At 41.5% G+C, this 14,366-nt stretch overlaps 1 protein-coding gene across 7 annotated transcripts in view; it reads left to right on the top strand.

The window, feature by feature from the left end:
* Positions 1-14,366, top strand: part of CADPS (calcium dependent secretion activator) — a 484,463-nt gene that overhangs the window by 311,067 nt on the left and 159,030 nt on the right. For all 7 annotated transcript variants that reach the window (XM_064576385.1, XM_064576381.1, XM_064576395.1 and 4 more), the window contains one exon: positions 6,498-6,564. In XM_064576385.1, the coding sequence (XP_064432455.1) occupies positions 6,498-6,564 (67 nt within the window). The remainder of the gene's footprint in view (positions 1-6,497; positions 6,565-14,366) is intronic.

The following is a 14,366-nucleotide window of genomic DNA, read 5'->3' on the forward strand; positions in this document are numbered from 1 at the left end:
AATAAATATATAAAATCTTTAAAAAAAAAAAAGTTTAAAAAAAAATAAATGGCAAATGTTAGCATGGTAAATTCCTTCCATCCTACTGTTTTTAACTTATGCCTTTAGAGTTAAAGTGCATTTCTTGTAGGCAGCATGGAATTAGCTCTAGCCTTTTAAATCCAATCTGAAGATCTCTGCCTTTGAATTGGGATATTTAACCTATTTATATTTAATGTGATTATTGATATAGTTAGGTTTAAATTAAATTGCTATTTGTCACCTTGCTTTTTGTTTTCTGTTTGTTCCATCTGATCTTTGTTCTCTTTTCCTTTTTTTTGCGTTCTTTTAGACTAATTGAATACTTTTATGATTCTGTTTTATCTTCTTTTTTGTATTATTGTCTATAAGTGCCAACTAGGCAATCGCCTAGGATGTAGTCCTTGGCACTAACCACTTACCAGCTGTAGGCAAGTTGCTTAACCTCTGTGAATCTCATTTTGCTCAGCATAAAATGGAAGTCATGATAGTTTTGCCTCATAAGGTTGCTGTGAGAATTAAATGAGTTAATACATGTAAAGCATTTAGAACAGGGGCTGATACATGGTTAGGGCTACAGCTACATAAGAGTTGGTGGTGGAGACTATTGTCACCATTGTTTGCTTTCATTAATTTATTGTGCTTCTCCCCAGCCCATGCTTCTTTCCTGCTGGGCTGCTGCAAGAAGCCTGAGGCATCTGGAGTCTTAGCACCCTCCATGTTCTCATTCACTCTCGCAGGAGGGGAGGGATGCCTCCCAGTGGGAATCTTGGTTTTGTCTCAGTGTGACTGCTCTTCTAAAAGAAATTCACATGAAGAATTTCTAGCAGAAAAGAAAATGTTTTTAAAAGGCCCGGCCTCATTACCACTTGTGATGGGCTAGGTGCAATGGCAGCACAGGGACAAAGAGGAAAACAAATGCAGCCCCCTCCTCCCTTAGGGCTGAACTTCATCTCCACCAAACCAGAATGGCACCAACTCCTCATTTTCTAGGCTTTTCGGTGACTTCTGGCTCCACAGCCCCCCAAGTTGAAACTTTAAACTATCCCCGGTTTCCATGTCCCTCTCAACCAACCTTACCCCTTTGTACGGTGTCCAGGGGCAAGTTGATTCTGGTAGACACCCTGAGGGGAGCACGTACTCTTCTCTCTGCACTAGGTACTCATCCATCCTGGGAGAAGACATACAATAAAAAATTTCCCCATGAATAGCTAGGGAGCACCCACCATGCGCACACCTCATGCTAAGCACAGAAGATACTTAATAAATAGAGCTGACTAATTCATTAACATTCACAAACGTCAGATGAAGGAAGACCATCCCATTTTTTTTTATACATATGACAAGTTACAAGCATCACCATGGGTATTGTCCTGCCAAGGAGCCCCAGGGCAGAGGGATGCTGAAGCCAGGGGGCCATGGGAGACCCAAGAGCATCTTTCTCTTCTCTGTTTAGTCCTTCATAGTTCACTCTGGGATCTCATCTAACAAAAATGCCCCCAGCGAATGACAGGGATGTCAATGACCTGCTGGCATAGGTTTTACAAAAATATTACAAGCAAGGATATGTTAGAATCACAAAGCAAAATGTGGCTTGGAGTTCCAAACCCAGACACATGTACTTTGCTTTATTTCCCAGTAGATGTGCACCCCAAAGCCAAACCAAAGTTCAAATAAAGAATCCAAAGATGAATCCTTTGCAAAGTTGGTGGTTAAGTGCTCTTTGTACTAGAACTACTATTTCTACCTCTGTTGCTGCTACTACTAAGGATAACGCCAAGCAACAATATGGCCTAATGTAATGAAGCACTTCCTGTGTGCCAGTCTGTGCTAAACCCTGGCCATGCATGCTCTCCATCAGTCCTCACAACAAATTCACACACTATCCCCATTTTGCAGCTGAGGAAACTGAGGCACAAGACAGCCAAGCCAAAGGATGGCTGATGGCAGGGCCAAAATTCCCACATAGGTTTTTCCACCCTGAGCCTAAGATATAACCACTAGGTTAAACTTCTACTCACAACACTAGAATGATGATTTATCTACTTGTAAATCCAAATTTCCACAATCCTGATGGCCTGAAGAGAGAGTTGAAGGCCACTCATGCCCATGCAGATAGATCTGTCTGTAGTGTGAGGAGCTGGAGGGGAAAGCCACCTGGATGTCTGCAGGGACAGAGCTCCCATCTGCTCCAGGTACTTCTCATTCTGTCTACTGAGCGCATTTCAACCTCAGAGAACACAGAGCCGGAGCTGACTAGACAGAAATGATACAGTGCAGCCCTCAGTTTTTCTTGGTTTTGACACCTTCTGGTATGTGCCAAATTAGCAATAAATTCTGAGGAAAACCTCTGAGGGAAAGCCCCTCCTTCACACAAACCAACTGATATTTTGCAAAGGAGAATTGTTGATTTTTCTCTGATCCCACTCAGCTTTCCCATTCAGAAGCCTTTCACTGGAAAAGTTCAACTGGAAGAATGATTCGTGTTCTCATTTCGGTAAAGACACCAAAGTTTGTCATCATCTAAAATGGGAGGAAGAATAGCAGCATGGAAGGGGTATTCTGGAACCTGGCTGTTCCAAGTTTTCATTCTGGCTGCGTCTTTCACCAGCTGCAGAACCCTGAGCGGGTTCCTGCAACTTCAGGTTCCTCAACTGTAAAATAGGAATAGTGATGTCATGAAGTAGCTAGTAAGTGTTTACTTTGTGTCAGGTGTTGTTCTGAGCACTGTAGATTCCATTAACTATTTAATCCTCCCAACAGTCCTTGAAGTAGCTACTATTATTATGCCCATTGCACAGATGAAAGGCTGAGGCAGAGATACATCTAGTAACTTACTGAAGGTCTCACACACAGCTAGGCAACATGGTTCCAGATTCAAGGCCTTACCCCCTCCAGGTAGATACAATAAATTCAAGCAAAGGGCCTGGCACAGCACAGTAGTAAAATGTGGTCAAGCAGTAGCTAGGATTTTTATTCTGAAGGGAGAATTAATGCTTCAGTATGAGTTACATTCTGTGGGTTTTCATGCATTCCTTTTCCTGGTTTCATTCCCATCAATTAAAACTATAAACTTCAGATGTAGTGTTCTACTGTGTTCACTGTTCTGAATCTCTCTACATGGGTTCAAGTTAAGGGGAAAGACATAATGGGTAGTAGCTGCCAGATGTAACTCCAGAAAAATATGAGACTGTGACAACCTTGCCAGTCATTAGTACAAATACAAAATTTTTCACCCACTTTCTTCATTTGATTTTTGTTTCATCTATTTTTCTATGTCTATATGTCCAGGGAGATTTCTTTTCACATATTTAGCTATTATTTACTACTAGTAATGATATGCTTTCCTCTGTACCCAGAGATAGTTTAAAATAAGGCTGGCATTTATTGTGCATCTACTTTCTACTGTGCCTTGTGCTTATACTCCACAAGAATCATCTCACTTAATCCCCACAGTGACCCTGTTTGAGAAGAACCATTGCTGGCCCTAACCTGTTTTCTAGGACACCAGGAGGTTAAGCACCTTGCCCAGCATCTCAGAGCAACCATCCCAACTAGAACTGGAAGACAATATCAACCCTCTCTCAGTAGCCCTGGCCACGCCTCCCATTGAAGGTCAATTTCTGCCATGAATATGTTAATAGATTATTTCAAGAAGGTGGAGAGCACTGTCCAGGACAGTGGATTACAGCTGGGTAATCCACACAACAGTGGAGCTGACCAGGTTGACCTCAGGGCTGATGCACTTACCAGCCGTCCAACCACTGCCATGGTCTCTGTCCCAGTCCAGACAGCATCCTCTCTCTCCCACCTGCACCACTGCACCCGTGACCTTGCTGATCTCCTTGCATTCTCTCTTGCCCCTTTCATCCACAATGCCTCCTCCACCCAGCAGCCATGGGGATCATCTTAAATAGAAATATAATTGTGTCTCTGCCCTGCTTGAAATCCTTCCACAGTTTCCCATCCTGATTTAGAATGAGTGTATTAATGATCCGATTTACCCATTTAAAGGTCACTCTGTCTGCTGTGTCGTGAGTGGAGTAGGGACAAGAGTGAAGCAGGGAGACTAGTTAGGAGCCTGTTGCCATGGCCCAGGTGGACATCATGGAGGCTTGACTGGGGAGTAGCAGTGGGGATGGAAAGAATTGGGATATATTTTGGGGCGCCTGGGTGCCTCAGTCATTAGGCGTCTGCCTTCAGCTCAGGTCATGATCCCAGGGTACTGGGATCGAGCCTTGCATCGGGCTCCCTGCTCGGCGGGAAGCCTGCTTCTCCCTTTCCCACTCCCCCTGCTTGTGTTCCCTCTCTCACTGTCTCTCTTTCTGTCAAATAAATAAATAAAATCTTAAAAAAAAAAAGAATTGGGATATATGTTGGAAAGAAAATTCAGAGAACTTGGTGATGGATTGCATGTCTTTATGCAGTGTTTTAAAATCCCATCAGAAACCTTTATAAAGGATGCTCTGGTTCCCCAAGAGCATGGCATTCAAAACCAAATGAAATATAACAACTATACACTGACTCCCTACTGCATACATATCAAGAACTTTACCAGGAATTTAAAAAGAACAACAAGGTTCTGTGCTAGGAATTTAGAAACGAGAATTTAGAAAGAAGGAATAAGGTTCCTTCCCTCGAGGAGTTCACTCACAGTCCAGGAGGAACAATAAATATAAAAACAAATAAATTATAGCAGTGTGATCATTGTAACAGAAGAATTATCAGCAGGGCCCAGGAGGTGATGACATCAAGGTAGGGATTTAAACTTAGGAAGAATGTGAGTTTGAACATAAGATGCTGGGAGAAGGCATAATATGTAGTGTATCAAGGCTAAAATATAAAGTTTTCTTTCAAAATAAATTTATTCATGTTAAATAAGTCATTTTAAAGGAAAATGTCAAGTAAACCATAGAATAGGTGGACAGATCTAAGATAAATTGGCAAAGCGGAATGTGAGTGGCCACAGTTTGAGGCTCCCTTCATGTAAACAGGGGTGAGCCACGGAAGGAGTTTCAGCAGGGAAAGTCATGATCGCATTTGCAGATGGTAGGATGCATGTCACAGCCAGGAGGAGGATGAACATCATTCTGGGTGTCCCTGACACCCATTAAGAGTTTCCTCTACAAGGTGCCTGGGTGGCTCAGTTGTTAAGTGTCTGCCTTCATCTCAGGTCATGATCCCAGGGTACTGGGATCGGCCCCGCATCGGGCTCCCTACTCAGCAGGAAGCCTGCTTCTGCCTCTCCCACTCCCCCTGCTTGTGTTCCCTCTCTCTCTGTGTCTCTCTCTGTCAAATAAATAAATAAAATCTTTTAAAAAAAAAAAGAAAAAGAGTTCCCTCTACAGTTGTCTATGGAAGCAAAACTGGGGCTGGGACTGAAATAGTGAAGGTATGAAGGGGAGAGACTAAGCAGAGTGGAGAACTTTGCAGGAGGTAAATATATATATCTCAACTGCACTTGGTAATTAAGGAAAAAGGATGAAGAAACAGAGGGACCCAGGTTGACTCCTGGGTTTCTGGCTTAAAGGTCTGAGCAGATTTTGGCCACCAGTCAGTTCTAAGAGCCCCTGAAATTTGTCAAACAGTATAAATTTTAATTAGGTGCATTCTTCTTTATGTTCCAAAGCAGAAATTCTGATTCCAGGTGAAGTGAGAATTTGGATGTTGTCCAGTTGGTTTTTATAGCAGATAAAGCCAGTTTTGGACCTCAAGTATTTGAATGTTTTTGAGGATGACCAGATCTCTCCTCACTTGGTCCAGTAGAGCCTGAAAACCTCACTTCCTTGATCAGCACCAGTGGGCGGGCAGCAATCCACAAGGCCGATGGAGTAATTCATGAATGAAGTGACACTGCTCATAAAATCTCCAGATAGCTTAGAGTTGTGCCTCTGTGGTTCTTAATTCTCCTTTTATTTCATTTGTCTATATCAAGATTAATTTCCATCAACATAGGAGCATTTGGAAAAGGGGGAGAGGTATAGGGAGGACTTTCTATGTTGACTCCAAACTTCCTCCCTATAATATACCTGCATTTGACAGAATTACAGAAAAAGAAAGTCCCTGGGGGAAGGGGATGGAGGGGGATTCCTGACTGAGACTTGAAAGAGGCAAAGGAGTAATAGTTGTAGGATTTAGCATTCTTTTTCCTCCCTGTGCAGCACCTGGCAGGAGTTTCCGGATCTAATAGACTTTTAGCACATACAAAAATTAAGTCACAATGTAACATTTTCCAAGGTGCTTTCTGGAATCAATCAAGGAATCTAAGTCAAGTGTGATGAGGGGCCACAATTCCTTCTATAAATGGAAGTGAAACTTGTGGGCTGTTCCTTCTCAATCACACAGGTTCCAAATCTGCTTTCTGTTTCTGAGCTGCATGCATTTCCTTGTTTATGAGTACCAAACTTCATGGTCAAATGAATTAAACAGTGCAGTCACTCAAGCATTAATGCAACTCTCGTCTTTTTCCTTTTCCTTAGGTATTTATGGGCCATTGGTAAGAATGTCTGGAAGAGATGGAAGAAAAGGTTTTTTGTACTGGTTCAGGTAACTCTTCAACTCTGTCCGTCTAAGAGCCATCAGTATTAAAGATTTGATAGGAGTAATTAATGTTTTTTATTTGAGGTATAACTTACCTCAAGCACACACTGCTCAAGCATTTGGCTTAGTGAATTTTTATACATGTATAAGCATGTAACTAACCACCATGCAGAGGGACGTAGAACATTTCTGGTCCCCACAGCACTCCCTTGTGCTCCTTTTCCCTATTTCTATATCACTTAAATTTTTCAAAATTAATGGCTCATTCTTTTAAAAGTCTAAGAATACAGGAGCACATAAGATAAGTAGGAGAAGTGGACTGCCGCACTGCCGGGATGGAGGTCCCCAGGGAGGAAGCAAACACGTGCCCGGTTAGAGCACTAGGAACACTGACACTGCTTTAGAAGAATTTGCTATTTCTAAAGGCACTAAGATACTCATTATGAGAAAAGTCAGAATTTACTTAGACTTTTGACATCTATTTTACTGTGTAGTATTTTGATATTGAATTCCCTGTGGGGGCGCACTCCACTCTTATTGATGCATGGAGCTTCCAGAAGTCTTAACTAACCTCCTATAACTATGTTTAACAGTCTGGAATGTATCTTTCCAGATAGACTCTTTTTTTTACTGTATAATTAAACTCTTTGTGTTGTCCTGCAGCTCACTTTTTGTTTTGTTTTGTTTTTTTTTTAACATAAATCACTATAGACACTTTTCCATGATTGCATATATAGCTCTGGCTCAACTACCTGTAGAATTTTCCTTTCTGAAGACTTATGGGCTTCCCCAGTTGGGACTATTATTAACCATGCAGCAAGGAACATCTATCTATATATAGATACAGAGGGAGGTGCAGATATTCATATTAATAATACATGAGTAATATATAAATAGTACATTTGCTATCTTGTCTATTTAAGAAAAAATTTCCAGAAATAGTGATACTTGTCCTTGAGAATCTCCCCTGACTTTTTAAAATTTGGTTCATTTGCTTCTTGTACCAGGATTTTTCCATTTACAAGGAAATTTGCCATTGCCCCTTTTCAATTTCCAAGTTCCACCAAAGCATATAGAAAATTAATATATGCTGTATTCTGGAAGATGCCACAAAGCAAGTCAACTTGTAGTTTAGTGACTAAAGGTGTTCATTGGGTTACTGTGTTAACTATAAGCACTGACTGGTATTTAGGGCAATTCCAATTCTAAAACCTCACTATAAAGCAACTGCTTCTTAGGTCTAATGGCGTTAAAAGTTCTACCAACTCTAACCTTCTAAGACTAGACTTTCTGTAGATCTAGTCAAGTTTCTGCTGTGCCACTAAGGAAAAATGCATCTCTCTGGCTATAAGCAAGAGGTCATCTTTGCTTTCATGATTGCTATGGGGTACAACAAAGCCTTAGAATAAATGAGCCCGAGGAAAACTTTGGAATTTTGCCCAACCCCCCAAATAATCCATGGGTAGGCAAAGGAGGACATTTCATCCTGAGATATATTTTCTCAAACTATCAACTGACCAACATTTATTGAGCCCCTACTTTGTGTGGCGCACATTGGTAGGTCATAGAGAAGAACTATGAGGCCTGGTCTCTCACTTCCAGAAGGGTGTCTGTTAAGAGTGCTTTATATATGCAAACAGCAGAAACAGACCCAAGCTAATTAAGGTATTAATAATAATGTATTAGAAGGCTCTTGAGATAGTTTATAGGATTGTTGAAAAAGCTGAATGACCCATCCTTACTACAGGACTCAGAGTAGGTTCCAGAAATCCAGGCGGAGGGAACCACGGCCAGTCATCGATGTGGTCAGAAGACAAGATTGGCTCTGACCATTTTCTATCCTTGCATCTCCACTTGAGGGCCAAATATGAGAGAGAGATTGGTTCAGCTTGGGTCACACACCCAGCTTTTAGCAGGGGCAGGCCAAGGCACTTTGACTCACAGTCCCACTGGGCTGTCTCCAGTGCAAAATCAGGATGCCATTACCAGAAAGAGAAATGGGTGCTGGACGGGCAAAAACAGCTGATGTCCCCTCTAAAGAGAGCGTGTTATAAACAGACAAAAATGCATTAAAAGAGGCAGGGCAAGATGATGCAAGGTTCTCCCCCTTCAGTGCTTCTCACTGGGCACAGCAACCTGTCTTGGAATCCCCTGTGAGTTGGCCTGGCCTCCCAGGCAGCACCGGAGCATGCTCTGTAGAGCCCAATGCACAAACCACACAGAAGCAGCATGTCTACCCGAGTGACTTACTGAATGTTTATTCCTCTCTACTCGGACGTTAGGTCTTGGGAGGTGTTTTTATAAAGAGTTTGCAACATATAATTTCCAACACAGTTATGAATTTCGTTAGATTTAATACAGGGAAAATAGTTTGAAAAACCTAAGAGGAAGAGAACACATCCAACACCAGTCTCCTCAGAATCATCTCCCCTCCCACCCCCAGGTCTCCCCTCCACCACACACACAGACAAGCACACAGAGTCTATAATTTTGGCTGTCATGCAGTGCTATTAAAATTCTCCCTAAGTGAGATTTCCTTTTAGTGCTATTACCTTGGAGGAACCAACAGATAGATTGTAAATGGACTTCCTACTAGCCCGGGACAAAGGACATCCTCAGAGGGATTTTGAACCCAAGCAGTGATTCCCATTTTTAAGGACTGGGGCTAACATCATTATAGATGTGGCTGGAGGCTGCCCACCCCCACAGGCGTGGAAAGAATGAGGCAGTTGCAGGGTGTTTCTGTGCTGGAGACTTAAGTGTTCCTATGCAATGAGATGGTGTTCTCCAAGTATGGGCCTGAACCACCTTACTGGGTGCTATTTAAAATCCACATCCCAGGACACCATCCAGAAGATTCTGATGCAGTAGGTCTGGCATGAGGCCAAGGAATCTGTATGTTTTACAAGTACACCAGGAGATACTGATGCAGGTTTGTCCAGAGACTACCTTTGGAGAAACATTGCCTAAGTGGTCATTGTCTTTTTTAAAGGGAAGGCTCCAACCCCTTTAGACTACACCCTCTCAGAGTTTATGCCCTCCATGGAGCCGAGCATCAGAGTAGCTACACAAATGATTATATGCAGATGAAATGACAAAGCTTCCTCAGTGATGTTCCTTTACATTCCAGTAAATGTCCCCAAATCATGGCTGCAAACTCTAACCCAGAGATTAAGAGGAAATTAAGAGCACTCCAAATCAAGAAATTGCTGGTAAATTCATTCTAAACCCCAGATGCCACGGTAAGGACTAAACACACTGATTACCATTGTTAGGAACTCTGACCAAACCAATGCTAATGATGAAGGTGCCAATTCCATAGAGTTCTAGAGCTCCCCACCTTGGGTGTATAGGGGAGAAATGAAAGCAGCCAACTCATCACCCAGACCAGGCTAGAAAGTCTCATCGCTATGATCTTTTTATTTTAAAAATATTTGTACTCAATAAAATAAATTAAATTTAAAAATAAAATATTTTTACTCTATGCCTAGAAGACTTCTGGTTAAAATCAGTTTTTGATTGGTCGTCATCCAAAGTATTTCTGAGCCTTTTTTCCCCCTTTTAGAACCATACAAACCATAATATTCTGTGTCTCTTCTGATAATGCTAACAATTGCTTATATTTATATGGTCTCTTAGACTTTATAAAGTGTTCATCAAGTTGGTCTTTACAACCTTTCTACACTGCAGTGAAGATAAGTCTTATCCCATTTCATATTTGAGGAAAGTGAGGCTCAGAGTGGCTAAGTGACTTGCCCATGGTCAACAGCTAATAGGCAGCCAAGGTGAAACCTAATGCACGTCTTCTGACTCCAAAGGCTTTCCGTGATTCCAAGCACTCAGGTGGAACAGGTCCCCAAAGAGATTTATGCATATACAATGTTCTAGAGCTCAATTACCTTGTATCAGATAGAACCAATATCCTAAATCCATATCCTATTGCTGATTCTCTACAGATAATGTAAAGACTAAACACTCTGACTGCTTCAGCTTTCAGAAAAATCACTAAATCTGAATAAAATATTGTCATATAATGTAAAATGCCTTGGAATATAGCAGTTGTCACCCAGGAAACCATATTAAAGTAACTTAACCCCTCCAAATGAATTGTGAAACATATAAGTAGTTGAGTGATTTATAACTCTCTGAATGAATGTCTATTTTTCCCACCCAAAATTACATTGCCTTAAAGGGCATTTCTATTTATATTCTGGTTGCAAATGACAACAATCAACCCAACTAGCATACGTTATAAAAAGGGAAGAACTGTATTGGTTAGTTAATTAAATTAGCAGTTGAATAAAGAGTTTTCTGGCATGGGTAGGTCCAGGTCTCAAACACAGCCATCAAGGCTTTGACTCTCAATCAATACCATCTCGCTCTCTCTTTTTTTAAATTTTATTATGTTAATCACCATACATTACATCATTGGTTTTAGATGAAGTGTTCCATGATTCATTGTTTGTGCATAACACCCAGTGCTCCATGCAGAATGTGCCCTCCCCAATACCCACCACCAGGCCAACCCATCCTCCCACCCCCTCCCCTCTAGAACCCTCAGTTTGTTTCTCAGAGTCCATAGTCTCTCATGGTTCATCTCCCACTCTGATTTTTGACCATGCTCTCCGATGAGCTGGCACCACCCTCAAGCAACATCTCTCCATGCAGCAGAATAACATGGGTCAAGATTTACAGCAGTTTAGCAGTCCCAGAGGAAAGAAAGCCTTTCATTCTCTGTAGTTTGAGCTCATCCCCTAATTGATCTTTCGTTGGCCCAGTGTGGTCATGTGCCCATCCCTGCACCAATCACTGCTGCCAAGGAGATGTGATGCTGATTGGCTAGGCCTGGGCCACATGTCCCACCCACCCTACCTCCACACTGAGGCTCAATTAGCCCCAAACAAACTAATAATGGGCTGAAAGTGGGGAAGGCCATGATTCCCCAAGTAAAATCAGGATTCAGCTACCAGGGAAATGAATGCTCTGTATTCAAATATAAGAAATGTTCCACAATTGTTACCATCATCTTGATTTAAAGATAATGAAACTGAGTCCCAGCAGTTAACTGAATTGTACCAGGTCACACACCTAGAAAATAAGGGATCTGAGAATCAAATCCAGGTCTGTATAACTCCAAAACCTATTTTTCCTCTACTCCACCAAGTGGCTTTCGTGTTAAAATTAATCAGGAGTCTAGGATTTAAACTCTGTGACCTTTCATTTACAACCAAGTCACATTAAAGATGGTCTTGGACGCATGGCTGACTCATTACATAGAGCCTGCGACTCTTGATTTGGGGTTGTGAGTTCAAACCCTATGCTGGGTGTAGAGATTACTTATAAAATGTGTTTTTTAAAAAAAGTTAAGCATCATAAAATTAAAAAAAGAGAAAAGGTCCTTGGTCCCGGGAATTTTGTTCTTCACATCATAAAAATTTCTCCATCTTCAGATCTTGGCTCAATCAGTCAGTGCTTCCTCATGCAAACTTTCCCTGCCCACCCAAGTAGACCAAATCCCCAAGCTCTTACAGTATCATATATCTCTTTTTATACCTGTCCCCATTAAAGTTACTCATTTCTGAGGTAATGTGATTAATGTCTACCTTCACACTAGACAGGAGAACAGAAATTCTATCTAGTTTTGTACATCTTAATATTCCTAGCACCAAACACAATACCTAATATTTGTTAAATGAATGAATTAATGAATGAACCATAAATAAAGAACTCTTTTCTAAAATGGATATGTATGAACTTTGGGCAAGGGCTAATGACCAGGGTTTCAGGAAAAATGACAGCTGAGGCATTTATAAGGAGTGATGGTAAAGGCAAAGCCAGGGGGTTTAGACAAATACATTGTATCATTTGTTGTATGTGCATGCACTTCAGTCTTCCAGGGGTGATGGGAGGAAGGAGAAAGGAGAGTCAGGGGACCAGAAAGCACTGATCCTTCCATCTCCTATTTGGACTCAAGTTGTTAAATCTAATTGAAAGTCAGGGACAACCTGAAAGTTTCTGGACAGTTCCCATATGTTAAAGCAATGGTTCTCAAGCTTTAGTGTGCTTTAAGAAATATCTAGAGCAATTATGTAAAATGCCAGTCCCTGAGACTCACCCTGACCTGAGATCCTGTTGTTATGACTTACAGAATCTGCATCTTTATAACCTCTCCCCCACCCTCCCATACATACACTCTAATGAAAATGGCCTCAGTCCACTCTTTAAGAAACATTATTAATAAACCTCTTCCCAGTTTAAATAGTATCTGAAAATAAGCTGAGGGTGCCTTGTGTATGGGAGGTCCAGCAGCTCTTAAATCTCGAAGCCTGTACCCTCTGAAGTCCCAGCAGCCCATCCCATCCCATGATTCTATATGAAAGTACCACCAGCTGAAAATCCCAAAGATGTAAACACTACAGTCCTTTCGCCCTTCTCCCCAAAGGACACTTTCAGATGAAAGTGGTCACGAGATCTCTGTTTTCTGTTGTTCTAGGCCAGCGTCTCTGACAGCAGTGGCCAACTCTCTGACTTCTGACATGTATTCTAGGTGCCTCTCTGCCATCATTACAATAGAGCTCACCATCTCATTAACTTCTTATCAAACTGCAGTTGAAAGAGAATTTTACTGTGGTAGAGAAACATTCATTTCATTCGCTTAGTGTTGTCTTGTAGAGGCTTTAAAAAAAAATCAAAAAGTTTCCAAACCTGTTACTATTCCCCACCCTTCAAGCACTCCAGAAAAACTTAGGTTCCCCCTGAAATTTGCAGTAATTAGAATTTCTTCTCCCTGCCTTTATTTCCTAAAGAAAGTCACCAAATCCCCAATTAAAATGCTTCTGATAAACCAACTAGTTTATGCGATCCCGAAGTTTGTCAGGACAACTTCTGCCATATCACCAGAAGAGGGCAACAGAGTACAGCGCTCCAGAAAGCAAGCACCTGAACTAGAACAGAAAAATCTAAGAGCCCAAAGCGTGTAGCAATAGTAAATGCATAAATCTTGAAATAACACCCTTCTGTTGTTATATTTTTCTGATCTCAAGTTAGTATCTGCAACTCTCTGGCTAATCATCCCATTAACAAACTACATCATCTCTCGTGTTGCCAGAGACAGGTAAAAATCACGACAGAAACATTCCAGCAATATGTATGACCACTATCATGCTGGGGACCTGGGAGCTCAGTTATTCAGACCAGTAATGAGTTGGAAAGGCCTGGTGCTGTGCTTGGAGTAACATATGTAAATTTGGAAGGAAAAACCCTCTTTATTAGGTTATACGTACTTTCTAGAACCAATCAGACTCAAAGAGCAAATGCCCTTTATATGGTAGATTTTGCTTATAAGGAGGGAAATACAACGAAGATGTATGACTCGCTAGGCTTACCCTCAAAGGATTTATAATCTAGTAGGCAAATATACCTATTCAACTACTCTATATTAGAATGCTGGTGCTAAATGCAAGGAAGCTGCTTATTTAAATGCATATATTGAGCATTTGCTCTGTGATTGTCGTACATGGTATGTGAAGCCCTTCATTGCTCAGTTAATCCCCCAGCAACAGTAAGATGCACGTAAAATACAGACAAGGACGCTGAGACAGGTGGGAGCTTATCAGAGCTGGGATAGGACCCCTGGCCAATGTGACCCCCATGCTTGCACTCCTAACCCTCCTTTTTAAGAGAAGAGGATGCTATTGGTTATTCTGCTTATTACAAAGAATAATACATGTCCACTTATGAAAATACTCTTCGTGATCTGGCCTTCTATTTCCCCTGAAGTCCCTCCAGGCCTTGCACTAGAAGGAGCC

Source organism: Mirounga angustirostris, unplaced genomic scaffold (genome assembly GCF_029215605.1).
Source record: "Mirounga angustirostris isolate CCGP_5_RB_7025 unplaced genomic scaffold, mMirAng1.0.hap1 SCAF_1, whole genome shotgun sequence".
NCBI classification, from domain to species: domain Eukaryota; kingdom Metazoa; phylum Chordata; class Mammalia; order Carnivora; family Phocidae; genus Mirounga; species Mirounga angustirostris.